Source organism: Odontesthes bonariensis, chromosome 14 (assembly GCF_027942865.1).
Source record: "Odontesthes bonariensis isolate fOdoBon6 chromosome 14, fOdoBon6.hap1, whole genome shotgun sequence".
NCBI lineage: Eukaryota > Metazoa > Chordata > Actinopteri > Atheriniformes > Atherinopsidae > Odontesthes > Odontesthes bonariensis.
Window position 1 is genome coordinate 12,029,671 of NC_134519.1, and position 26,121 is coordinate 12,055,791.

The window sequence follows — 26,121 nt, forward strand, 5'->3', positions numbered from 1 at the left end:
GATTCCTTTTCAACGTGTTCAAACGTCTATAATTCAATCTCAGTAACACAAAAAGATTCTGACAGTTTAGGAAAAGAAATAGTGTTTCAAAAGAGACCAAAATTAATAAATTACTCCATGTTTCTCTAGAGCAGCTCTTAATTTACTGTGGTTATACCATAGATTAGCATTTTAGGCAAAGTTTCAAGGGTCATAGGATGGCTTTACTGCAGAGAGTGTTGTTGTAATGACTGAAGAGAGTGGAATGTTGAGGCCCAAAATTTCCGCAAAGAACATTGAACCGTAATAAGATGAGCTGATTTACAGCATTACGTAAGATTCAGTCTTTCCAAACTTTTTAGAAACTAGCAAATGAAAGTGAATTTATCTGGACCTGCTGTTACTACTCTCATGAGGAGTTTTTTCTGTCCAAACAGAGAAGAAAGAGGAGTGTGTGTATGAAGTGTGTTTGCCGCCGGAGGACTCTGCGTTGAAGGAGTCTGAGGATGAGGAGAATGAGATAAAGAAAAAAGGAGTTGGTGCGATGGTCAAAGTCTTCCACTTCATCATGAAACAGAGCTACATCTGCGCTCTCATAGCCATGATGGTGAGTCCTGCAGATGTGACGTACAGAGCTGACTTATGCTGGATTTGTGTAACTTATTTTGATGTTAAAGTAGGACCGAAAACGATATTGACCCTAAGAAAACTGGTAAAATTGACCAAACTGATGATCAATTCATGGTTCCTGTTTAGAAGGGAACAAGTTAAACTCTTTCAGCTAGATCGGCATTTATTAAGATGCCTTTGAGCATTTGATTAAACATACTCTGCTCCAGTGGAACCAGCCCACAGGAGAAAATAGCTGTACTGGTCACTCTCTATGTATGGCAGATATAATACATGAGATACTCATTGTTCATTCTTCACCACAAAGGACAAAACAGGCCTGATTTTAGTTCGTAAAAATGCATGAAAAGAAACCGATAAAGTTATGGAACAAAGTTTGACGAACGCATGCGGTTGCAGTTCACATCCCTGTGTTTTTATCTGAGGTGCATTTATTCAAAAATGTCTTGCCGTGCGTCCTCTGCAGGCATGGAGCATCACGTACGTCAGCTGGCTGACGTTCATCTTCCTCATCTGGTCCTGCGCGCTGTGGATGGTGAGGGACCGGAGGCGTTACGCCATGCTGTCCTCGCCCTTCATGGTGGCCTATGGCAACTTGCTGATAGTGCTGCAGTACATTTGGAGTTTTGAGAACATGAAGCCCGTCTCAGGATTTTTTGTCAAGAAGAACAACCCGTTCCACTCACTTTCATCTAAGGTCTGGGAGTTTAATTAATAGCGGTTTGACTAACGGACAGAATTGTCTCTCATGATATCAGTTGGTGAAATAAGACCACGGTCATGCAGCTTAATAAAGGTGTCTGCTTAATAAACAGTGCATGTGTGTTTATCCTATTTTTGATCCTTTTGTTGACTGAGGATGCAATTATATTTCATACCTCGTTCAAACTAATTTTATAATGTTTAGTCCAAGGTGCCAGATGAATACAAAACATGCTTTTGGGTTTGGACAATCCAATTAAAGTTTATAAACTCCGTTCTGATTAACTGCATAAACAATATATCCCTGCGTGTTTTTTGGCCACCCTTTTCTTTCCTTGCTTGCTATCTATCCATCAACATTTTATTTATTGCGCTTAGATGCTGTGTCTGCTCAGCTTCTGGTTGCTGCTACGACAAACGCTTACAGAGAGACAAGAAAAGCAAAAAGAAGACAGTGCGGCTCTCTCAGATGTTTATGTGGAGGATCAGAAGAAGAAGGGTAAGTCTTAAACTTAATTCAACTTGTTTTGTTTCTAATATGCCTTTTGGTTTTGGTTTGTTAGTAAGAATCAAACTGCTAGAACCATTTGAATTAAACCAGTACTACCAGTCACTTACGTAGGTGCTAACCAACCATCCCTTTAAGGTGTCGTAACAAATATATTTGTACAAGTGGATAAATTATGAGAGTGGTTGCAGACTTTTAGCTTATTTGTACAATTGCACCCAACCCCAACTGGGAAACTGTATAAAATGTAAATAAGTACAGCATTCAAATATTGAAAGAGCTTATGAGCCATTATTTTATTCACAATATAGGATAGAAAAGATTCCAAATATTAAAAGTGAGACCTTTTTCTTAGTTGTTCATGAAAAATATTAGCTTGTCTTTAATTTGATGACAGCAGCCCGTCTAAAAAAAAGTTGGGACAAGTTGATTTTCACCACTGTGTAGCATCCCGTCTTCTTTTAACAGCAGTCTGTAAACATGACTTCATGATGCCCCAAATGTTTTCAGGTGGTTAAAGGTCTGGACAGCAGGCAGGTCAGTCTAACACCGGGACTCTTCTACTATGAAGTCATGCTGCTGTAATAGATGCAGTATGTGGTTTAGCGTTGTCTTGCCATGCTATGCCATGTTTTCTGCATGGCCCTCTCAGGAAAAGACGTCATCTGAAACGGAGCACATGTTGCTCTAAAATCTGTATAAACCTGTCAGCACTGAAGGTGCCTTTTCCAGATGTGCAATTTGCAGGCTTTTGAACTCAGCACTGATAACAAGCCAGATGGTCCTCCTCCCTTTTAGTCCGGAGGACACATTGTCCATGATTTCCAAAAACAATTTCCAAATTTTGACTCGTCTGATTACAGAACAGTTTGCCTCAGTCCAATTTAAATGAGCTGTGGCCAAGAAAAGACGGCAGTGTTTCTGGATCATGTTCCCATGTGGCTTCTTCTTTGCATCATAGAGCTTTAAGCTGCATTTTGTGAAAGGCACGGTGAACTGTGATCATAATCCATGATTTCTTGAAGTGTTTCTGAGCCCATGCAGTGATTTCCATGACAGAATCCTGCTTTACCTTTGAGAGACTCTTCCTTTCTAAGTTGCTCTTTGACATAAAATAATGTTTCTGACCTCTTGCCAATTAACCTAATTAGTTGATGCATGTTTTTCCAGTCTTTTCCAGTCTTTTGTTGCCTCTGTCCCGACCTTTCTGAGATATTTTTCATGAAATAGTGAAATGTTTTAATTTCAACATTTGACGTGGACACAACTGATTTCTGGATTTAGGGTTAAAACAACCATCATTGCTTTTAGGGTTTCATTGGACAATAAGTGTGCTTTCATGTAGAAGTGTGTCATATAAACAATCTTCCAGGCACCTTGGTCGATGGTTAATTTGGTCGACATGAAAAGCTGACGATAAATATGCTTTATTTTACAGAGGAAAGGGAGTCTGAGGAGGGAGGGGAGCAGGACATCGTACAGGTTCTCGGGAACATGGTGATGTCTCTGTTGATCAAGTACTGGATCTACATCTGCGGTGGCATGTTCTTCATCGTCAGCTTTGAGGGAACCATTGTCATGTACAAGATCATCTACATGATGATGTTCCTTTCCTGTGTGGCGCTCTACCAGGTACCACACACCAGCAACCAACAAGTTAGAATACTTCAAACAATGTATTTTGGTCAATTTTACCTCTCACTTAACTTCATATAAATTCAGTATTTTCTTGTTTAAAGGTAGAATAACACACAATGCTCGCTGACGTCTGAAGTATCACTTTAATGGCTGCTTTTATGTCACAAATCTGTGCACATTTCCATGACAATTAGGCAGCTTTATCCTGGAAGGATGATTTCCAGTCATTTCATTCTTAATCTTGCGTACCTCTAGATTAATTCTACACTCATCAAAACTCCAAATAGTTTTCTTCTCTCTTTGGGGAAGCAACCTCTTGAGAATGCGAGGATTTGGCTAAAATTCCTTTTGGCCTGCTGAGGGGGCAGCGGGGGTGAAAGCGGTGACTCGTGAACATGCACAACTCAGGAAGCTACGACTCATAAGCTCATAAACAAGTACAAACTTTGACAAACACACCACATTTTGGAGCATGTTGTATACAGCACGTAAAGTAACACATAACACAAACTGAATTCTCTGCTGTTTAATAACTCCACACAAGATGAAACTGGAAAGATAACATAAACAAGATGTCCTCCGTTCACTATATTTAAATCCAAGCTGATAACGTTTGAGAATTCGCAGCCCCTTAAATGCAGTTATTACAATCTTTTGTTTCCTAGGTGCACTATGAGTGGTGGAGGAGGATCCTGAAGTACTTCTGGATGTCAGTGGTTATGTACACCATGCTGGTCCTCACCGTGGTCTACACCTTCCAGTTTCAGGGATCAGAGCACTTCTGGTCGGGAATGCTGCATGTAAAGAATGAGAGGTGAGCTCTGAGAAACATCTTACTCAGTCAGTGGGGTTACATGGCTCTGAAAGGATCGGATAATTGGCTAAATTACAATAAGAATGAGTTGAGCAAGGGTAATTATCCTTGGATATATGGCGGTGAATGAATCGAATCAAACTCAGGCATGTAATATCGTCTCAAAGTCTAATTTGCCACGTGGTTCACCCATCTGCAAACACGTTTATTTTGACTTTCAACCGAGTTATCTCGGGGTCTTAATCCGATTGCGAGTAATCCGATCCAATTTCTTGTCAGATTCAGGTGTCTACATGCACTTAATAACTCAATCTTATTGTAATTTAGCCAATTATCCAATCCTTTCAGTGCCACATAACCCCACTGACTCACTCCTGGTTTCGCTGCCCAGATGGGGACAGCTGGATTACAGAGGACAGTTTACAGCAGTCAGACCACCTATAGAGCTTGAACACTGGCCAACATTTGTTCACAATTTAGTAAAAAGGCATTATTAAAAGCATGCATTAGCCATTAGTAGCTGTTCTTTGCAATAGTCAAGTATCACTTGATTACTTCAATTTTATTATTCTTAAGTTTTTTTTTTCTGAGCAGATACATTCATTGATTTGCTCATTTACAATTGAGTAGTAAAATGCCAATTCCAGTAATAGTGTACTTAGGGAGTGAGTAACACTCTGCTGCTCCATCTGTTGGTGATCAGACCAAACTATGAAAACTGTTAGTTATTCTGATACCAGTATGCACCTGTCCCCTTCCTCTGATGCCTCTCATTCCTCTTCTACTACTCTACTCATGATTATAGAATTTAAGCTGTATTAAAACTCAAAACAAACTCAGACAATGCAGATGGAAGCCAAACAAAATATATCTTGTGGGTTTTGAAAAAAAGACGCAAATCTGGTTTTGTTGTGTCTTTATGATTTGTCCTCCAATTCATTGCATAGCCGTATAGAGAAGGACGCAGCATAGAAAGAGAGCTCCTCTTCGTCGTCTTAAAACAGGGCAGAATACAGAATAAAAAAAACAGAACCTTCGCAGAGAAACAAGTGTTTTTGCCGTATATCACCCTTGGTCTTTACTCCACTCATTGACGGATCATTGTTTGAGCCAGTCTGTTAACAACAGGTTGATATGCTGCAGTTTGACAGGATAATGGAAGTCAGGTGTGGAGGGTAACTGCCAGGCAGCTGGAGACCATCCCACAGCACACATGGGAAGAAGACAAACAAGCATACAAGAGGGAAAAATGGAATTGGAAACACAAAAGAGAATAAAATCCAAACAAAAAGCCAAGAACCTGACTACGAAGCTGGTTTAGTGTCTTATGACCTCAGGTTCAACTCTGGATTTTCAGCATCACGAAGCTGATTCGTTTCTTACCGGAGTGTATCACCATGGCAACTGATGCTCGAAACCTAACCTGCTCTGAAGCAACTCCATTTTTGAGATATGAGATCAACACATGTAAAAGCACTGCCTCTCCACTAATCAGATCTCAGTTAGATATCAGTGCTTGAACTGCAACAGAGGCTTTCTCCGACTGCAGCTGGAGTCAAGGATCGACTGCACTCTTTCACCCAGAAGCATCTTTACATGAAATGCGACCTCAGAGGGGATCGCTTAAGACACAGAGACTGATCACTCTGAAACTCTTTCCTGCTGACTTTTGATTTGGAACAAACATAAATTACTTTGATTTATCAAAATCGTCACTAAACTGTAAAAGATTTCCTTGTTTCATATTCATATCAACACGTCTTATTAAGAATTCTAATTGAAATCTCTAGACAACTAAAACCTTTTTATTTAGCATTTTAGAGCCTGGATGACATAAAATTAACTTTTCCATTTGCAATAAGCCAGTTGGCTTATTTCATGTTTCTTCTGCATTTGTTGCAAAGAGCATTTAAAAACAGTTTTAAATCTGGCAGAATAAGACTGAAGCGTTTCACACACTGTAAGAAAACACCTACATTACATTCATTTGATAACATACAAGATCGTAAAGTTGTCTTTAATGAAATGGCAGTGATCCTGATCTGCAGTTTAATCATCCACTTTGCCAGCTGCTGACTGTGTGAATAAAGGATGTCTGCATCTTTACCCCCTTCTTTTTTGGCAGCGTTGCTTCCTGCTTTGGCTGCAACAGCTGTTTTGCTGTTCAGCCGGCTGAAAAATATTTGATTGTGTTTTGTTATTTGTTGCTACCTCCACCTGTTTTACACGAACGTGCAGATATCCAGTCTCGGAAAACCTTGTTGACTTACAGAGGTGCTAACCGGCGTTGTAGTTCCGCTTAATGTGATCTCCAATGTTGGGGTTAGTTAAACCAGATCACTTAAAGATACCCTAAAAATGCTGAACCTGCTTCCATAGTACAGGCCTTTGTGTTCATTACACAATGAACTACTCAACGGAGTCTTTGTATTAGCATACTATAATGTGATTAACCCATGATAATGTGATTTTAACCTGTTCTTAATTAGATAATTCTTACTTTGGATAAGACTCCCAAGCTCATTCAGATGGGAACAGATCCTGCCTCAAATCTCCTGTTTTCTGAAATTTCTTTCATTGACGCAGCTTGAAGGACCTGGGCTTGGAGAGGTTTTCTTTGAGCATGCTGTTCACCAGGGTGTTCATTCCCACCTCCTTCCTGCTGGTGTGCATTCTCCACCTGCACTATTTCCACGACCGCTTTCTCCAGCTCACAGACCTCCAGGCTGTGGTGGCGAAAGAGCAAAGCACTATTTACAGGTGAGGCACATGATGCTCGTCTTCTCTGATTCCAGCTTCCATTGAAAATCTGACTTTCCTTTAAGTATTGGCTTCTTTTATGTTCATATGGCTGAAATTTAAAACCGACAACTGACCCTACATGGAGGTTATTAGTAAACCTTTATTTTGAGAGGTTCATATGACAAGCCATATGTGCATTCTCTAATGTTCCTCCCCTGCTTCTGGGACGAAATATGTTACCACACGATTCTATGGAAAAGAGAAACCGTTCAAATACAACACTGATATTTTCCATAGATTTTACTCACAAATAGAAGTTAATGCATGTTAGATGGATGTCTCCTTTTTTATCACACTCTAAACATCCCTTATAACCACTGTTCTCATCACGGACCTGTCCTCGTTCTGCTGTGTCATGCATTTCTGTGCCACAACATCAACATCTCTCAGTCTGTGGCACCGGTTCTTTATTTATTTAATTGTTGTGTTTTGAGTTTGCCATCGTTGCGCTGAGCTCAGCTGCCATGTCTCCTCTGCCACCCTTCTCTCACAGCCACGCTAAAGTCAATGGGCGTGTCTATGTGATCATGAATAGGTGGGTATCTGCTCGCTTTCTGTGGCATCCATCACCATCCCAGTCTGAGTCTCAGAGACTTCCTCAGCCCCCCACACTCTCCCTCTCACCTTGTTTTTTCCCCTTTACAATAAAGGTGCTGTACACTAATATTCTACTGAAATGTTTTACTTCTGGATTTTTTTATGACATGATTGATTTCATTTCAGGTTTTCCAGTTTTCTGTTTTGCTTGTAGCCACCTCTAGTTGGATTTATTTAGTTGCTTTCCAGATCTTTTACCCTCTCTCTAAACCCGGTGCTTTTTCAAATGAAATCCTTCTCCCTCTGACAGACGACTTCTTTCTCAAGCATGTTTGAATCAGCAAGAACTTCTTCACCCCTTTCAGTATCTTTGTCAATGACACCCCATCTGTGCACTGAACCCCAGAAAATTACACCCTTCCTGAAAGAACTCCCCCAAACCACTGGAGTCTTGTGGCCAGTTTCTGTACATTTACCAATGCATACATAGGTTTCAGCTTGCTTGTGTTAGCTCTCCTCCTCACTGTTCATCTTGATCTCTGTGTAACTTTATTGTCCTGAGCAGCATCAAAGACAAAATTACCACTCAGCCGAGCAAGTAAGTGTGATCTCTGGACAGCAGAATGCTTGCCTTGATATGCAGCCAGTTCATGTTAGCCAAACCCCAACTTTGACCGCACTCCATTGCCTGAGAAGACTTTAAAGGGTTTCTGCCTCCCTCCAGCTACTGTTTATCTGCTGCAAGAAGAAAATGACCTACCTAATCATGAAATAACCTACATTGTTTTAAAGAATGCAGAAGGAATGTGCACTGCTTTTCAGTTTCAATGCCTGATGAAATGCTGCTCTGTTGTTCAGTTAGCAGACAGGGCTGATGAGTCCCATCTCAACGTTTGCATTGGAGCCTCTTGTCAATCACCTGGACCATGTGAATGAATCTGTGTATTTATATGCTTGTGAGGACGGGTTTTTTGAAACTGAAACTTTTTAAGCTATTTAAAACTGATCTCTACTCATCAAATTTACGACAAAGAAAGTTTTAGCCTGTGCGGATCAGCCCCCACAGCTCTCCTATCTGCAGCTGCTTACTCAGCTCTGCTTGAACACTCAACTACACTTCACTACTTTGCTTGACTATGTTGGCAAACAATTAGCAATGTTAGATAAGTACTAGTCAGGATCATCATTTCCTATCCGACAAGATAGATTTTTTAGTTTGTAACATATCAATCCTTAAAAGTGAAAATGCTCACCCAGAAAACTGCTAATTTTTCTCACGGTATGTCTTCTAACGGAAAAACTCCACATGGACAAGTTAACAAGATTTTAAAAAAAATCTATTTTCATTGGATGGGGCTTTTAAGATCATATTCCAGTTGCTTAGGGTTTTAATCAAGGGAAAGCAGTTAAATGGAGTAAAACAGCTTTGATCTTCTTAGAAGCCAGTGGAATGAAATGGCAGCCATAACACATCTCTGCATTACAACCAACTTAAGAAACTAAAAAACAAACAAAAATAAACACTATTCATGCAGTCTGGCAGCTCTTTAAAGGATTCTGCAGGGAAATCTAATCTCCCTGAAATTAACACATTTCTGAACTCTGTAAAATCAGCATTTCCAAGGGCACACACGGGTTTGGGTGCTATGGTAGCAAACAGTTTTGACATTAAAATAAGAGCAGAAAAGTTGGTAAGACACCCACTGATGGTGAAACACAGAAGAAGCAGCCCATCCTCATCAGCTAATATGAGTAATGAGCAACTAAAGTACAATTTTACCTTTTTTTTTAAATAAAGTCAGCAAGTAGCTGCAACATTCTGTTGCTAAAAGTTGATCGTTGAATCAATATTCACTGCAAGCATGTATTAGATTCTCGACAAAAAAAAAAGAAGACCGAAAAATGTTATCTGGAACAGTGCGATTAAGAGATTTGTTGGTGTTTATATTATGCTAATTCTGAAAATGACCCCTGAGAAAGACACAAAAATGTCTCTGGTAACTAAACAAGTCAGTGAAGGTCCTCATAAGTATATTAATACAGATCTGCATATGTGCACATGTGTCTTATTGTGTAAAACTTGCCCACGTCCTCAGACTGGTGGACCAGGATGGCAGCCTGGCCGACCTCACCATGCTCAGCGCCAGCTCGGTGGACGCAGTGCTGCCCAAAGAGAAGGAGGAGCTGCAGGAAAAGCAGGAGGATCAAGAAGGCTGGGACTCTGAGAAGGAGAGGGACACGACCCTGGTGGTGGTGATGGATGACACCGACATGACAGGCGAGAAGCCCAAGAGCTTCTCTGACCAGCGGCAGTCCAGCACAGAGGAGAGCATCCGCTGCAGCGCTGGGACCGAGCCAGAGCCGAGCACCGAGCAGAGCTCAGGTAGTGAACAGCACAACAGGTCCATAAACTTTGACATTAACCGTACGAGAAGCATCGAAGCCAGCAGCTAACAGTCACGATTGTTTAGTTTTATGGAGCCTTTCTTAAGTGATCACTGATAAAATATTAAGGATTTCTGCGTGATAAAGGATGATGAATTATGACAGGCTGTTTATGATGAATCAATTTTGAAGAATAATCGACTGCCATTGGGTTTGGCCTGTCAGTCCTGTCCGAGCTAGAGATACAGGGTCGAGCAAAAGTCTTCAGCCACCCGTCAGTTCTTTATGCTTTGCCAGGAAATGGGTGCAACGCAGTGCAAATATAAATGTAAATACAGTATTTAAGGCAAAAACAGAGTTTTTTTCATTTCTGACGAGCTTGGAAGTCAATATTTAGTGTGAGCACTTTTATATTATTTAACATCTTCAACAATCTTTTAACTTCTTTATGTAGTCTTGATTCAGGAGATTCTTTAGTGCTGCCTAAGGGACCAAAAATCACAGACATTCAACCCTAATTATTGTCTCCACCTCCTCTGAATCTTTTAGTGAAATTGTGTACTGCAGATGATGGAATATTCAAAGTATTCACATTTTTGTTGATGAACAATATTGTGAAATTGCTTCACAATTTTTAGGCAGACTGTTGAACCTCTGCCCATCTTTACTTCTGAGAGACGACCTCTCAAAGATGTTCTTTTGCTAATTAACCTTAACTTCATTTTCAGCATTTGACAGATGTTCTATTTTAAATAAGATATTAGTTTATGAGATTTAGAAATCATTGAACAGTGTCTCAACCTTTTTGTTAGTAAGGTTGTAAATACAAACAGTTTAGGGTGTAATTATTTTCCTCTCTGTATCAGAATGACAGTGGGCGCAGCGCCTACTTGAGGCATGTGCTGTATGTGATGTAACCACACAGATATGTGGATGTTGCCTGCTGTTACTCATCATGCAGTTGGCTGAGTAGATCACAAAGTTTCAGCGTCTCGGATGAGATTTTGCCTTCAACTTTAAGTCTGTTGCTGTGCTTCCTACCCTGCTGGCCATGTTTACTCCTCTCTTTGTACCTGCAGTTCAGCTGAGACTTGATGTCTTGTCATGTTGTGGCAGTTTGTACATTCAGCTTTAAGTGTAGAGAGAATTTCTCTCGAATCTATCTCAGCCTGTAGCACTCCAGTCAGCTCAGAACTTTGATGCATACAGTTTTTAAAGGCCAAGTCTCAGTCGCATTAGCTGTCAGCCGGCTGCATTCTCACTAGCCGGTCATTAATCATTGCAAGAGAAGTGGTAAAAAAGTCTCCGTTTAGCAGATTTTGGGGTTCAGCAGATTTATTTTCTAATCTTTTGTTCTGACACAGCTTGTAGCTCAAGTGCTCACTTTCACGCTCCTGCTCAGACAAACTAAAGTTAAGGACAGTCCGGCTGGTCTTAAATTAAAATGTAGTTTTATATACACAGAGAATAAAATAGGTAATAAAACGCAGCCTTGCAGGACTTCTTAGTTCATAACGAGCTGGGTGCTATATGTGCTAAATGCTCTCTCAGAGTTTCTTATCCAAACAATGAGGCTTCTATTAAAACCCAGATAATGTTGCCTCTGTAAAAGTATACACCCACCACCACACTGGGGTTTGAGTTTTTATATTCTTTAGGAGAATATAAAACCAAATATTAAGTCCTAATTCTCAGGTCATTAAAACAACAGTTTGGAATTTGCTTGCAATTCATTTTTTTAAAGCATGTTCAGTTCAATCTTGACACGCTGCTTGTTGGAAAAAAAAAATCGTTAACAGCCCCGAAATACATGTGAAACACATGTAGAAGAATTGATATTTCTCCTTTTGCTGTAGTTACGCATGTTTTTTAAATCCCACCCCAAGCAAAGCAGGGTTTTATCTGGCTACATGTGCAGATGAATTATAAAGCTGCTACTATGTGAAGTTTAATTTTAGTCTGTATTAAATCGAGTGATTTGGGTAAATTTATTTCCTTGTTCTTTTGTTATTTTTTCATCTTCTTTTTTCAAAGGAAGGAGTGTTATTAACTGGTTGGTGAGAGAGTTTTTTTTTTTCAATCGGACTCCACTTTCTACTGCAGACAGATCATCTGTTTTATCACAGCAGCACTGTGTGAAGCTGACTCAGCACACAAACTTTCCTGAATCTAGAGTTGTTTAATGTTTTCATTGGCTCAGTTTGCTTGAAATCTTGGTTAAGGAAGCCCTAAAAAAGGATGTCATGAGTTGAGTTGAGCTGTGCCACCTTAATGTTACTCAGAGGGGACAAAAGTTGCAGCACAAGTTCAATAAGAAGGGATCAAGTGATGACATGAAGGAAGGAACGAGAAAGGTTATGACCCCCCCTGAGTCTTAATGGTGGTCAATGCACAGAGTTAGGATGAGGCTAGTCAGGTATCAGGAAGGTCAGGAGGGGAGGAGGTGGGTCAGTCTGAAGGGAGAATGAGTGAATAACACGAAATTAGAGTTCTGAAGAACGTGACGTGGGAAGATTATTGGACCAAAGCAGTTTGACAGCGGGAGAAACCAGAGGTGTGTAGAACTGAACATGTTACCCCTCAGATGAGTAAATTTGGTACAGTTATCTTTTAAATTCCCCTTAAATAAATGTTGTCCTTGAAAGACGTGTGTTTTTTTTTTAAACGTATCAAACCATTTTTAGGCATATTTAGGTATTTATTTATTTAATCAGAGTTCCTCATCATCATCTCCTCAATCCTTTCAAGGCATTCTAATGATAATTAAAGAAATATTGATGAACATCAGTGTACAGTCAGTCATATAGAATAAAAGCCAAACGGTTTAATTGCATGTCTTGTGTTTCTTCAGAGGCTGAGAAATAAAAGGTTTTAGTGGTTAAGGTTTTCCAGAAAAGCCTCAGATACATTCATACCTGTAAGAGTTTGTATGAGGGATTATGATAGAAATGTGTTAACCACAGTTACAGTAAGGTCCTTTTATTTGCCTTTAATAGTTTTTGGACAGGTCAAATGAACAGAAGACTAATATTTATCAGACGTTAAGTGAACACTTTTGTGGACAACCACAAAAATACGAAACATCCCGTGTTTTTCTTCCCTATGTGCGTAGACGGTCGCCTTTTAAAGACGGGAAAAACTTGTGTTAAACCTGGAAACACTTTCCATTTACTCCTCTTCAGTTGTTTTGATGTTCCATTGAAGGGGTTCTGGTTTTCATCTCTCTTTTTCTTCAGATTTAAAGAATAAGTGGCACCTTGTGGTCGACCGCCTGACCGTGCTCTTCCTCAAGTTCCTGGAGTACTTCCACAAACTGCAGCTGTTCATTTGGTGGCTGCTGGAGATCCACATCATCAAGATTGTATCCTGCTACATCATTCTGGTCTCTGTCAAAGAGGTGTGAACGCTTAAGATTCCTAGAAGAAACCTCAGTGGCTGCAGTAGCAGGGAGTGAAGCCGCTTGAATATTTAACTGACCAGCCTTGCAGTTGTTCACAGGTTAACGGTCCTGATGCTTCTGTCACTTCTTTGTGGCATCCTTAAATTATCAGCTTTTAACAGACGTCATCTGAAATCGGTAAAAAACTGATACAGCAGGAGGTGCAGTTAAATGTGGCACGACTGATAAAGAAGAAATCAAATGTTTTTTGTCAAATTATCTGTTGACAACAAAAACAAAAATCCTCCTGAGCTTCTGAATGGATGATGGGTACTTTGGAGGGATTTTATTTATCATATATATTCTTGTCCCGGTAAGCCAGCCTGATCTAATTTGAAACTAACTTTAAGGTTCCCACACCGCAGACCAGACAGATTACATTCTGGAGACGTCTAGTCAAATTACAGTATCTTTTCTAACTTATCCTGCATGAGCTCATCTTAGTAAAACTCCCTTTAATTTGTTGTTTACATTTCTTTGATTGATTTTGTGTTTTTATTATTCTAATTACCTTCTCACTTGTTTGTTTTTTTCTAAGTTCTGTGCAGTGTATTTGTCATACCAAAAGATGTAGAAGCCCAACATTTTCAGGATGGCAGATGAAGGAGAATGTAGGCGGGGTTTTTTGTGTCCTCATTGCCTGTTTTGTCGCTTGTGCAGGTGTCTTTGCTCAACTATGTGTTCCTGGTGTCCTGGGCCTTTGCGCTGCCCTTCAGCCAGTATCGACCCCTTGCTTCCAGTGTTTGCAGTGTCTGGACGTGCGTCATCATTGTGTGTAAAATGTTGTACCAGCTCAAGACGATACAACCCCCACCGTTCAACTGCTCTATTGTAAATATCACTGTTCTTTATAACTGCCTGCAATGTCACAATCCAATAATTGGTCAATTGTTTTGAAAGATTTCTCCCTAAAACTTAATATACATGCATTATTTATTATGTACACCTACATTACATCAATATTTTGGTGTAATTTAGCAGTTAAAATCTTCTATAAAAAGTTTGGATTTCATCAGCGGTAACCACACTGGCTGTCTGTCTGCAGCCAATCAGTTACAAGGGTGAAAAAAGAGATGAGATGGAGAAGTCTCTGCTGTATAAGGGCGGCGATCCAGCCAACTGGGTCGGCCTGAAGAAGTCAGATGACCTGCTGGGCTACCTCAGGGTGAGGAAAGAAAAGATATATATATATATATATATATATATATATATATATATATATATATATATATATGTATGTATTATACTGGACATTGTATAACTGTGTCATTTCAGTTGGTTCCTGTTTTTGTTCTTTTCATAGTGAAATGTGAAGTCTTATAAAGGGGAAATCCCCAAATCTTAGAATCACTGATGAACTATAATCAAGTTGCAGCCGCTTTTACATGGCGGTGGGTCAGTTCTGTAACATTAAGCTAAATTACTGAGGAGGTTTTTTGGCTAAAAAAAATTATCTCTGTTTTTTCTTTTCTTTTCTTTTCTTTACATTAACAAAAATATCAGTTTGGCACATTTTATGGGAATTTTTGTGAGGTGCAGGGTTTCCAAAATTAGATTAATATGATATTATTATGATTGTCACTTTTTAACAAACTGTGGATATCAGAGATCGGCCTATATATTTTTTGGGACAAATCATACGAAATCCATCAATTAAATCCCAGGAAGGAAAATAGTTTTGTGTATAGATAATGTAAAAGTAGAAAAATGTGTCAAAGCACACTGTAACAGGTCATATATGAAGCTTTAATATGGAGAATCATTTTAAATAATCCACTTCACCACAAAACGTTGTGTTGCTTTGCTTTTATTATAAGTTTTCTGAAATTGTAGGCTTAAATATGCAGTATTTAATATACATATACGCAATGAGTCCTCATCCAAGTAAATACATACTGACTGTTAAGTGTGTGTGGTTTGGAACCCAAATTGCAGGTTTGCAGGCAGGAGGCCAGCAGTCAGAGGACAAGAGTCTGCTTTAACAAAAAAAATCAAACAGTTAATCAAGGGCAACAATAGACTGGAATCACAGCCAAGAATATAATACAACAATCTAGCAGGGATCAAAGAGAGTTTAATTACTGAGGGCTGAAATGACTTACAGAATCCAGGCGTGAATCAGGAAGCAGGACTGTAGACAATGGAACGAACTCTTATAAAATTAAAACAGGAAGTACAGGTAACTTAAGAGCAAAACAACAGACTACGTCAAACTTAGAATCCCAAAAAAAGAGAACCAGTCAAGTTATGAACATTAAATACCATAAATTGATTTTTCTTAGTATTTCTAATTAGGAGTTTTGTGAAAAAATACAACCAGAATTACATTTAAACTAATTTTAAATGTATAAATCTTAAAAGAACATGACAATATCTGTCAGATGTTGCCAAATTAACCTGCATTTAAAAAGTATTTCATATTTCATCCTCACCAAATCCTTATTTATTATTATATTTATTATTTAAAATGATCATTTGGTCTTTCAGGAGTCTAACACTTTAGCCTCTAGTTCATTTGCTCCTGTTTAAGATAAACATCTGTAAAAACCCACCATGAAAGCATTTTTTAAAGTAAAAAAATAATATATATATAACTCCCTCTCCGTGCAGAACAACCTCCTGATGCTGGCTCTGTTGGCATTTGAGGTGACCATCTACCGCCATCAGGAATACTTCAGGCTGAGGAACAAACTGTCGCCTCCTGCTGCCAGAATTATCTTCCATGACATAACACGCCAACACCTGGACATCGGCATCATTTACTTCATCAAATACTTCATCAACTACTTCTTCTACAAGTTTGGGCTTGAGGTAGAGATTGTCATAAAGTCGTCAGAAGTGCTCGTCTCATCGCAGCCGGCTCCATCACTTCTTGTTATTCTTGTTTCTCAGACTTGCCTGCTGTTGGTGGTCAATGTCATCGGGCAGCGCATGGACTTCTACGCCATGCTGCACGCCCTCGCCTTGATAGCGGTCATGTATAGACGTAGAAGGAAAGCCATCGCTGAGATCTGGCCCAAATACTGCTTCTTCTTGTCCTGCATGCTCACTTTCCAGTACTTCATCTGCATCGGGATCCCTCCTGCAGCCTGTAAAGGTTTGTGTGTTCGATGAGGTCAGATTGTATTTACTAGGGATGCACCCATCCGCTTTTTTCACCTCCGATATCTGAGGTTTAGTATCAGCCGTGACTGATACAGAAAAACAGCGCAGAATTATGGTAACAAACGGTAAGTTTCATTGTGTGGAAAAGACTGGGATCATTCTTTTGTGCAAGGCAACATCAGACTTGAATTAAACATTTAAACATTTATAAACAAATAAACAGATATAAATGTTCTGAATTGCTTTTTTATGTAATCATTGTGCACCAGTAAAACAATCTTAACCAAAAAAATATAACAAGTTTAACTGGTTCAGTCAGTGCAATTAGGGATTAAAAAAAAACTAAAACAAAATATTAGATAATAAAGGAGCTGAAATTGAGCAAAAAAAGAAAATAGCTTCACTAGCTTGGTTGGTAGACTGTCAAAATAAATAGCACTCAGCTGTTTTTATAGTTTAGTTTAGTTTTAGTTCCATTACAAAAACATCTGAAAAAAACAATAGCTTTGCTTGGTAAAAACTAAAAAAAACCTAAAATAAAAATTCAGAGGTTGTCCCAACTTAACAATGCCAATGGATGACTGCCAACGCTGGACAGGACAAGGGGGAATTTAAAAAATAATTAAATAAATAAATAAAATATTGAAAAAAGCAGCGATTTGGATCGGTCCATTGTCACTGATACCCAATCTCGAATTTACTTCCATATCGGTACCGATATCCGATCCAAATATCGGATCGGTGCATCCCTAGTATTTACGTTAACCAGACAGTCCGAGTAATTCACTTATTCAGTCCCTCAAAGAATGTATTTAGTCCTGTGTCAAGGTTTAGATGCCCGACTGGTCAAACTCTATCCCATCAGAATCAGAATCAGAATCAGAAAAAACTTTATTTATCCCCGAAGGGCAATTAGAAGGGCGAAGAGTGGTCCATTAAAGAAGAACAAGAAAATGGAATCATAATGACAATAAAACACAGAAGGGGGTGACAAAAAATAAATAATGAAAAATAAAAATAAAATAAAATAAAATAAAATAGAATAAAATATTTCGCAAATAAATAAAATAAGATAAGGCGTCGATTATATTAAAATGACAATGTAATTAAAGTGACAATAAAAAATGAAAGTGACATTGTGGTTAAAGTGTCGAGTTGATATTGTACTTTGCACATCAGATATTGCACTACAGAATTGTACAGAAGATCTAAGTTATAGTTAGAGTCACTGTCTCAGACTTCTTAGAGTTCAAGAGGAGAATGACACTGGGAACAAAGGTTGCTCCCCTCCTTTGGGTCTTACTGGCCGGACAGCGGAACCTGCGACCAGATGGCAGCTGCTCAAATGCCGGAAACAGAGCATGAGTCGGGTCCATGAGAATTCGACGAGCCAGGCTGCTAGCCTGCTGCTCGTACACAGTGTTCAGATGGCGAACAGAAAGTCCAATAATCTTGGAACACACCTTGACGATGTTATGCAGGCGGTTCCTTTCCTGTACAGTGATGGAGTGATACCAGATGCATATGGAGAAAGCCAAAACACTCTCAATGAATGAGTAATAGAAAGTCAACAAGATGTTCTGACTGACAGAAAAAGAGTTCAGTTTCCTTAGTAGGAACATCCTCTGGTGACACTTCCTCAGGATCCCTTCTGTGTTGGAAGAGAACCTCAGTTGGCAACCCAGGATGGTTCCCAGATATTTATATTCCTCAACTGTCTCGACCGGAGAACCGTGGATGATAGTGGTGACAGCCGCCGCCAGTTCCCTTTGGCTGCTAGAGAAGGTCACCACCATGTCCTTAGTTTTGGTGAGATTCAGCTCCAGGCAGGAAGAGTCACACCACTCTATGAACTGCTGAAGAGCTGGTCCATGATGGAGGGAGGGGCCGGACAGGAGGGACAGGAGAACTGTATCATCAGCAAACTTAACCAAGTGACAGTTGGAGTGTGTTGATCTGCACTCATCGGTGTACAGAATGAAGAGCAGCGGAGATAATACACAGCCTTGTGGGGAGCCAGTGGAGGTTGTGAGGAGGTCAGACAGGTTATTATTAATCCGGACACGCTGGGTCTGGTTGGTCAAAAAGTCCAAGATCCAGAGGATGAGCTGACTGCTCATGTTGAAGTTCCGGTGGAGTCTCTCTGCTAGAATATGTGGTTGCATGGTGTTAAAGGCTGAGGAAAAGTCTGCAAACAGGAGTCTGGCGGAGGTATTGGGAAGCTCCAGATGTGTCTCTTAAAGAGGTGATGCATTTTTAAAAATGACTTGATTGGTCTTTTATTGATTGTCATTTCCATGATATGATATCTTTAGTTGATTAACACCTCATTGTAACACAATATTTTAACCAAATATTGATTATTTTATTGTTTTATAAATTTTAAATGTTAAAAGTGACAAATATTGTCTCTTGAGACATGTTAGAAGCTGACAACAGCCAGTGTTTGGTATTTTTGCCTGTAGCGAATGCTGCCAGGTCATTTTATATTCATCAATCATTTACAGACTCATGCCCAGATTTACTGTACCAGGCAAATTTGTATGAACAGCTTAACTGCATGCTTGTTTTGGTATTTTATGGTTCAGTATTAGACAGCAAACATCAGTGAGGAGGCGTTACTGAAGCCTGATCTGTTACCAAATATCAGTAATAAGGAAAACCCCTGGGACTTAGTAACAATCAGTATAATCCAGTATGTTATATATTCCAATATATGACAAATGAAGGCATTTCAAAATAAACATAACTGCAGAAAATGTGTAAAATTGCCCTCCAGCTGCAGACGTTGTGCTGCAAATAAAACCTTGAACAAAATATGAGAGCTTCAAAAGGTTCTGGTGGAGGGGGTGTTTTTTTTTAACTCCTTCTTATCAGTGATCCCAGGTCCTCTTAAATTTTCCTCAAGTATTCCACAGTGACTGGCGCAAAGATCACTGTCCATGCATTAAGGCGCTAATTTCCCACCGTGCCTCGATGATTAATGCGGACAGTAATTTAATTAACAGCAAATCAGATTTGTGCGAGGCACATTATAGTAAATCTGGGCCTTAGTTTGTGTTGTTTTCAGGTGATTTAAGTCTCATTATTGGTCACTTATAGGTAAAGTTTCTGGATTATATTGTGTCTGATGTTTGAAAAGCATGGATGGCTGTCTTTGTGAAACACTTTTTTTGTGTATTTCTTCCCATGTTAAGGCTGTCATTGCCAGTCTTGCCTTTAAAGGAGCTCCGCAACATTTTTATAGTGTTTATATGCATGTCTAATGATAATGTTTTCATTTCAGATTATCCCTGGAGGTTTCCAAGCTCCACTACGAACTCCAATGTGATCAAGTGGCTCTATGTCCCAGATTTCTACATGAACCCCAATCCATTGTTCCTTGTCTGTACGTTTTTTAAACATTTTTTTAATTAAAATTAATGTGCTTTATGTGACTGTTAAAGTGTTATTCATCCCATATATATATATGTATATATATATATATATATATATACATATATATATATTTATTATTACTGATGCATTTGTGTGTAAGTAGCCTTTTAGTGCTGTAGTTGGTCGAGATGGAGCTGATTTAAGCTTCCCAAGTTTATCATGTTTTGTATTTAAAGCAGTAATTCAAGTATTGGGTTTAAAAACTGCTGTATTTCCTTCCTAATTGTAGTCGACTACAGCAAAAGTGTAACGTTTCTTGAAATGGAAACACTCAACTAAATTAGCTCCAATTTTGGAGAGCAGAGTAAATTTTGCTCGTAGAGAAAAAAGAATCATGACTGAGATGTAATGTCCTTTTGAGCTAAATGTATATTGATTGTTTCGTCGGGATATCTCGTTTACAAAAGCTCTCCTCTTCTCTCTTCCCAGACGACTTCATGCTGCTGCTCTGTGCCTCGTTCCAGCGGCAGGTTTTTGAGGATGAGAACAAGGCGGCGGTCCGCCTCATGGCCGGTGACAACGTGGAGATCTGCAGAGACCTGGACGCGGCCTCCTTCAGCGTTCACAACCCCGTACCCGACTTCATCCACTGCAGGTGCCGCAGCTCACGCTGACTCGCTGCTTCATTCACACCTCAGCAGGAGGTGGTCCAGATATGCTTTTAAGATTCATATTAATTATATAGCATTTGAGTTCATCCCATTTTTAAATGATTTTTTTTGTCAATTAGTCCCAATTGAAACCAGACAGTCATTATGGTTTCATTTCTTGGCTGAAACCATTAGCAAATGGGACAACACGCTGAAGTAGAAAGGAAGTGAGTGAGACGGCGTAATTGATGTCTAATTACATGAGATGCCAGCAATGAAGTCAAAGTGTAACATGCTCCAGACTCTCTGAGCTATTAAGATTTGTGGTGGTAACGTATTTAAAGCTGCAGAACACAATTTCATTAGTCAGATATTAGCTTGAAAAATGAAAGGATTTGAAAATGATAAACTAGTTGATTTATTATTGATTTATTCCAAACCTCACCAACTGTATGGTCAAAAGCTGTCGGGAGGGACTGAAAGAGTGCGATCCTGAATATATTTAGTGGAAATGAGCTTCTTCTGAAGGTGGCTGCCCCTGCCTTTAGGTATAGGATGAGGAGCTCTGTCATCCCAGTGAGGCTGAGTTCAGAGTTGCTGCTCCTCTACATCGGAAGGAGCCAGTTGTGGTGATTTTGGCATCCGGTGCCCTTTGTTGCACCTTTTCATTCTTTATGTCCTGCCTGTTTATCAATTGTGCTTCTAAAAACAAAACGGAGACCAAAGTCTATAACTTATTTCGCAATTTTAAAGAAATTTATGCAAAATCTGGATCCTGTTTCTGCCCAAGCTCCACCTCCCCACAGAGTTTCTAGAAATTCAACTCAGCAGTTTTTTCTTTTTTGGGTAAAAAGGCAATCTCCTGTTGGTGCTGAAGGGCCTCTCAACAAGACATTGAAATTCATGTTTATCACAGCACCTTGAAGGCTTCTTCTTCTCCATCCATGTGTGTGTGTGTGAAACGGTTGATTTATTCACTGTAAAGAAGCCCAAAATGTCTAATGAATAGTTTTGTGGAACTTTCCACTGCATTAATGACACAGATGGTCAGTCTACTGTTTTTTTACTGCCAACAGTGTTTTATTATTGTCTACTTATCAGTGAGATAAGTACTCAAACTTTTTTTTATGTCCATGTATTTCTGTCAAACTGGGATAATTGTGCCTGTGTTTAAAAAAAAAAAGGGCTAGTTGCAGATTGAAAGAGCTTTAAAAGTTACTGCATGGAGAGAGAGTCCACCCACAGTAGTAACAAGTGGCTCCACATTCCTTTCTGAATTTTGAATGAGAAAAGCCAGTCTGGCTTTCCCACTGATAACAACAAACCCTGTGATGAGCTGCTTGTACACTCCTTTCTTGTCTAGATGGGCTATTCTGCGGCTCACTGAGTTAAAAAAAAAAAAAAACGACTGTTGCTGAAATTGGCTGCTAAATGTGCAGCTTAGAGGTCGTACGTAGGGTGGTGGTGAATATGAACAGAGTCAGCAAATCTCCTTTTCTGAACAAGTAATGGTGAAAAAAACTGACAGATGACACCGGCTCAGTGGCTTTGTGAGAGAGGTTCTTAAATACCCACTGTTTACATAATTTAGGATTCTGGCTGTCGTTCGATATTCAGATCCCGAGATAGACACTGACTTGGCACATTAAAAAAAAAAGCGAATCTGAGGCAGAGGAGTAGAGAGCAAGTGAGAAAGACGGCGAGAGCATCCTGACCTGTCCACAGTCATTGATTACGTGCTCTTCACATTCCACTGTTTTGATGTGCAAAGTGGACAAGTCTTTTATTAACGCACTCTGTGTCCATCAACAAGCCCAAGTAGAGAAGAGAGCTGCACAGCCCGTCTGTCCGCGCCACAGCAGCGCTGCACTTATTCCATCGTTTCCCTCCAAGATCGAATTACGGATACAGGGTGGGGGAGAAATCCATAATCCACAAAAACACTCTGTCTGTCACTCCGTGACTCAGACGCTTTTGCCCTGTACTCTAACTCAATAAATAGCTTTCAAGTATGGAAAAGGTATTTTCTCCCCCCTGATGAAAAAGGACACTCACTCAGCTGTTCCGGCCCATCAACGCATCGTCCGATCCAAACCCACTTCATCAGAGCCGCTTCCTAAACAGTGCTGCTGCTGTTGTGGTTAATGCATGTTACATTCCAGGTTTTCACTTCACACATCACTTTAAAGGCCTCTTACATAGTAACACAGGACATTTACATGCTTTTAACATGTTAGACACACAGAACATGCAGCGGTGCACATGTGACAGCATTGGGTTTCAGCTCTTATTCCCATTCGCTGATCAGACTCTTACCGGAGCCCTGACGCTAAGTGATGCACTCTGGGTGATTGATGAGGAGATTATACACACAGCACCAGAATGAACTGCAATATTGTTTCGACTTTTATCACTGGGAGTGGTAAAAGCATCCTCACCTGTATTAGTAGCTGCTTGGGCTGCGCAGTGTCTACCTCCAGCACCGCGGCACTAAAATCAACTCGTGAACTTTGATCTTTATGTGAATATACATGAGTGTCTCTCCGTTAAATGGAGGATAAAAGCTTATTCTTTATCTTTAGCTCAGTTATTTGACAAAATGATTTTATTTAAAGGTCCACTCAGAAGCTTTCAATGAACTCAAACACAAGTGTTTGTGCTTGAATTCTGGTGTTGGTTCTGTTGTTGGCCTAAATATTAAGATTTATTCACACCATGGCATCCTGAGAGATGCCTGAAATTGGATGAAATTTCAGGCATGAAATGTGGATAAGCTTGTAAGTGAATAGGCAATTCTCAACACAGCTCTATGTGCCTGAAATGTCAGCCTTCTTTACTGCAAAGGTAAAAGATATGAGAGGGACAGGACAGTTTCTTTGGTGCTGATCTGATTTCTTGCACCACAGAAAAGGCGAAACATGCATTGTGTGTGTTGTCCTCCCTTCATCTTAGCTTGTAAGTGAGCCTGTGTTAGGATTGCTGTATGAAATCAGCCTAATTGTTCTTAATGTATGATATAAATTACAGAAGAAAATTTTAGGTTTAGATTTAGGTTTTGATTACTAGTTCAATAAGAAGAGAGCATGAATATGACATGATGGATTATCAAAAAAAGGCCCAGTCTAGACGCTGGTGGTGGGCTTCGGTTGAGAATCTATCTTGAGCAAGTGGAGAAGGGGGAGTTAGGGGGGAGAAGGGATGCGCTACACACAGAAATTAGATTTTAAAAGGATGGAAAACAGACTGATTGGCTGGTTGAGAAAAAGAAAGCAGGAAGACCTTTGGACCAAAGCAGTGATGTTATAAATCATGTGGAAGGCTTGACAGCCTGGGAATGACAAAGCTTCATTAAGAGTTATCAGGATCTTTTCAGAAGTAAAATACTAACTTTGGTCTTTTTGTTCCATGGTGGCAAGCAAAACATTATCTCGTTCAAAGATTCTGTTGATTATGTTTTAGGCACCTTCTTATTTCCATCTTTCACAATTTGGAAGTAACAAAAAACTAAACAGACCCCAATAAAAGTTTGGGTATCCTACATGTTCAAAATGTAGTAGCAGCCTCGTGTTTCAAGACTCACAGTTTGTAAAGACTTTTTGAAGCAGCCAAAGGCTTTCGGTGCTTGTTTGGTTTTGTTTAACATGGAGGAGGGCCATAGAGAATCAATTCAAGAATGCCTCTTGAAGTAGGCCATTGTGGAATTTGAGCTGTTATATTTATCACCAGAATTTACTCAACAGAAGTCCAAAGCGTGATTTATCCACCTCCATACCTAAAAGTTAGAAGAGTGCATCTTTTCTTAAAATTCTCCAAAGATAGTTTTCCTCATTGCAACCAAACACTTTGATCAGTTCTCTGGACTTGTTTCGAATATGCATCGGGTTAATTTGTAGGTACGTTGGCAAACTTGTAAAGCTGAATTTTGAGGTAATAATGGGGAAAATGTCGTTGTCTCAATACATATTTGTTCATATGTTGCTGCACAGCAGAACAACGCAAATTCAGAGTCTGATAAATCTTCTCAGGCTTTTGATTTTCTTTTAAATAAATAGAAAGTAATTTTTATTCAAAGTAAAATGTTTTCCCTGCTCTGTGAGCATCGCTTTCTTTAAGTGATAGTCTGCCGCTGATCATTGGATACATTTTTAGTTAAAAGTTTGAAAAAACCTGAAGCTCTCTGATTTCTTATGTTGCCCAAACTTTTGCATGATTCTTTGTCTTTTTTGTCCTTTAAAACTATGCACAACAAAAATAAAACACTAATCTTGTTAAAAATATTGAGAAGAAGATTTGATAACTAAATTCATGCCTTTTAGAGGTCAGTTCATCTTCCGTTCACCGTAAGAAAAAGTTTGACAGTGCCACTGATAGCTAACAAGCTTCTACAATATATGCAGTGATAAAACCCAGCAGTGTAATCTCAGGGTTTACTTGAGGAAAAACATTGTGAAATAAAGTGTAAATGGTTTATTCGTAACATTTTCCCACTCCTTTAGAGCCTTTAACTGCAATATTTTCTTTTCTTTATTGATTTAAAATGTAACATTTATATAAATAATAATATTACATAAAGTGCCAGTTGGTTATTAGTTTCCAGTCACATCTAGCTTTCTTCATCTCCAGGTCCTACCTTGACATGCTGAAAGTCATCATGTTCAGCTACCTATTCTGGTTTGTCCTCACCATCATCTTCTTCACCGGAACCACGCGTATCAGCATCTTCTGCATGGGTTACCTGGTGGCGTGCTTCTACTTCCTGCTCTTCGGGGGCGAGCTGTTGCTGAAGCCAATCAAAAAGATCCTCCACTACTGGGACTTCCTGATCGCCTACAACATCTTTGTGATCACGATGAAGAACATTTTGTCAGTGAGTAACCTTTTGATTAATCGATTTAAAGGGTTGATTAACAGACTGCGTAATAAGATAAAATGCTCACGTATGCAGTTAAGCTGTTTAACGTTTGATTTCTTAATGATATTTATGATATCATATATATATATATATATATATATATATATATATATATATATATATATATTGTTTAGTGATAGGGAGGAGGGATATAATCTAAGGGGAGACCTAAATTTAAAAAAAACCAAAGGTCCGAACAAATATGAAAAGCATGTGCGTATCAAGCTGTGGAGTGACTTTGTGGAACAGTCTGGAGACAGAAATAAAACAAAGTGCAAATATAATTCTGTTTAAAAAAATTACAAAAAAAATATAGTACATGGAGAAAGAAGTATGTTAATGGAGGACGATGAGGGATAAATATATGAATAGAATAGGGTTGATTGTTATATTGTAATTTAATTAGTATTTGGTATATATTTATTTATGGGGATAGTTATATATATATATATATATATATATATATATATATATATATATATATATATATATATATATATATATGTATATATATATATATATATATATATATATATATATATATATATGTATATATATATATATATATATATATGTATATATATATATACAAGGATATGTGTATATATATATATATATACAAGGATATGTGTGTAGTATATT

At 39.0% G+C, this 26,121-nt stretch overlaps 1 protein-coding gene across 8 annotated transcripts in view; it reads left to right on the forward strand.

Annotated features, from left to right (window-relative positions):
• Positions 1–26,121, forward strand: part of piezo2b (piezo-type mechanosensitive ion channel component 2b) — a 90,795-nt gene that overhangs the window by 41,229 nt on the left and 23,445 nt on the right. For all 8 annotated transcript variants that reach the window (XR_012772815.1, XM_075482925.1, XM_075482930.1 and 5 more), the window contains 15 exons: positions 417–586; positions 1,076–1,306; positions 1,690–1,810; positions 3,258–3,451; positions 4,123–4,271; positions 6,858–7,031; positions 9,707–9,993; positions 13,232–13,392; positions 14,095–14,265; positions 14,480–14,599; positions 16,045–16,245; positions 16,327–16,531; positions 19,826–19,927; positions 20,407–20,572; positions 25,191–25,434. Coding sequence is in view for 7 of the 8 variants with exons in the window: in XM_075482925.1 (XP_075339040.1) it covers positions 417–586; positions 1,076–1,306; positions 1,690–1,810; positions 3,258–3,451; positions 4,123–4,271; positions 6,858–7,031; positions 9,707–9,993; positions 13,232–13,392; positions 14,095–14,265; positions 14,480–14,599; positions 16,045–16,245; positions 16,327–16,531; positions 19,826–19,927; positions 20,407–20,572; positions 25,191–25,434 (2,696 nt within the window). In the remaining variant the exon portion in view is untranslated. The remainder of the gene's footprint in view (positions 1–416; positions 587–1,075; positions 1,307–1,689; positions 1,811–3,257; positions 3,452–4,122; positions 4,272–6,857; positions 7,032–9,706; positions 9,994–13,231; positions 13,393–14,094; positions 14,266–14,479; positions 14,600–16,044; positions 16,246–16,326; positions 16,532–19,825; positions 19,928–20,406; positions 20,573–25,190; positions 25,435–26,121) is intronic.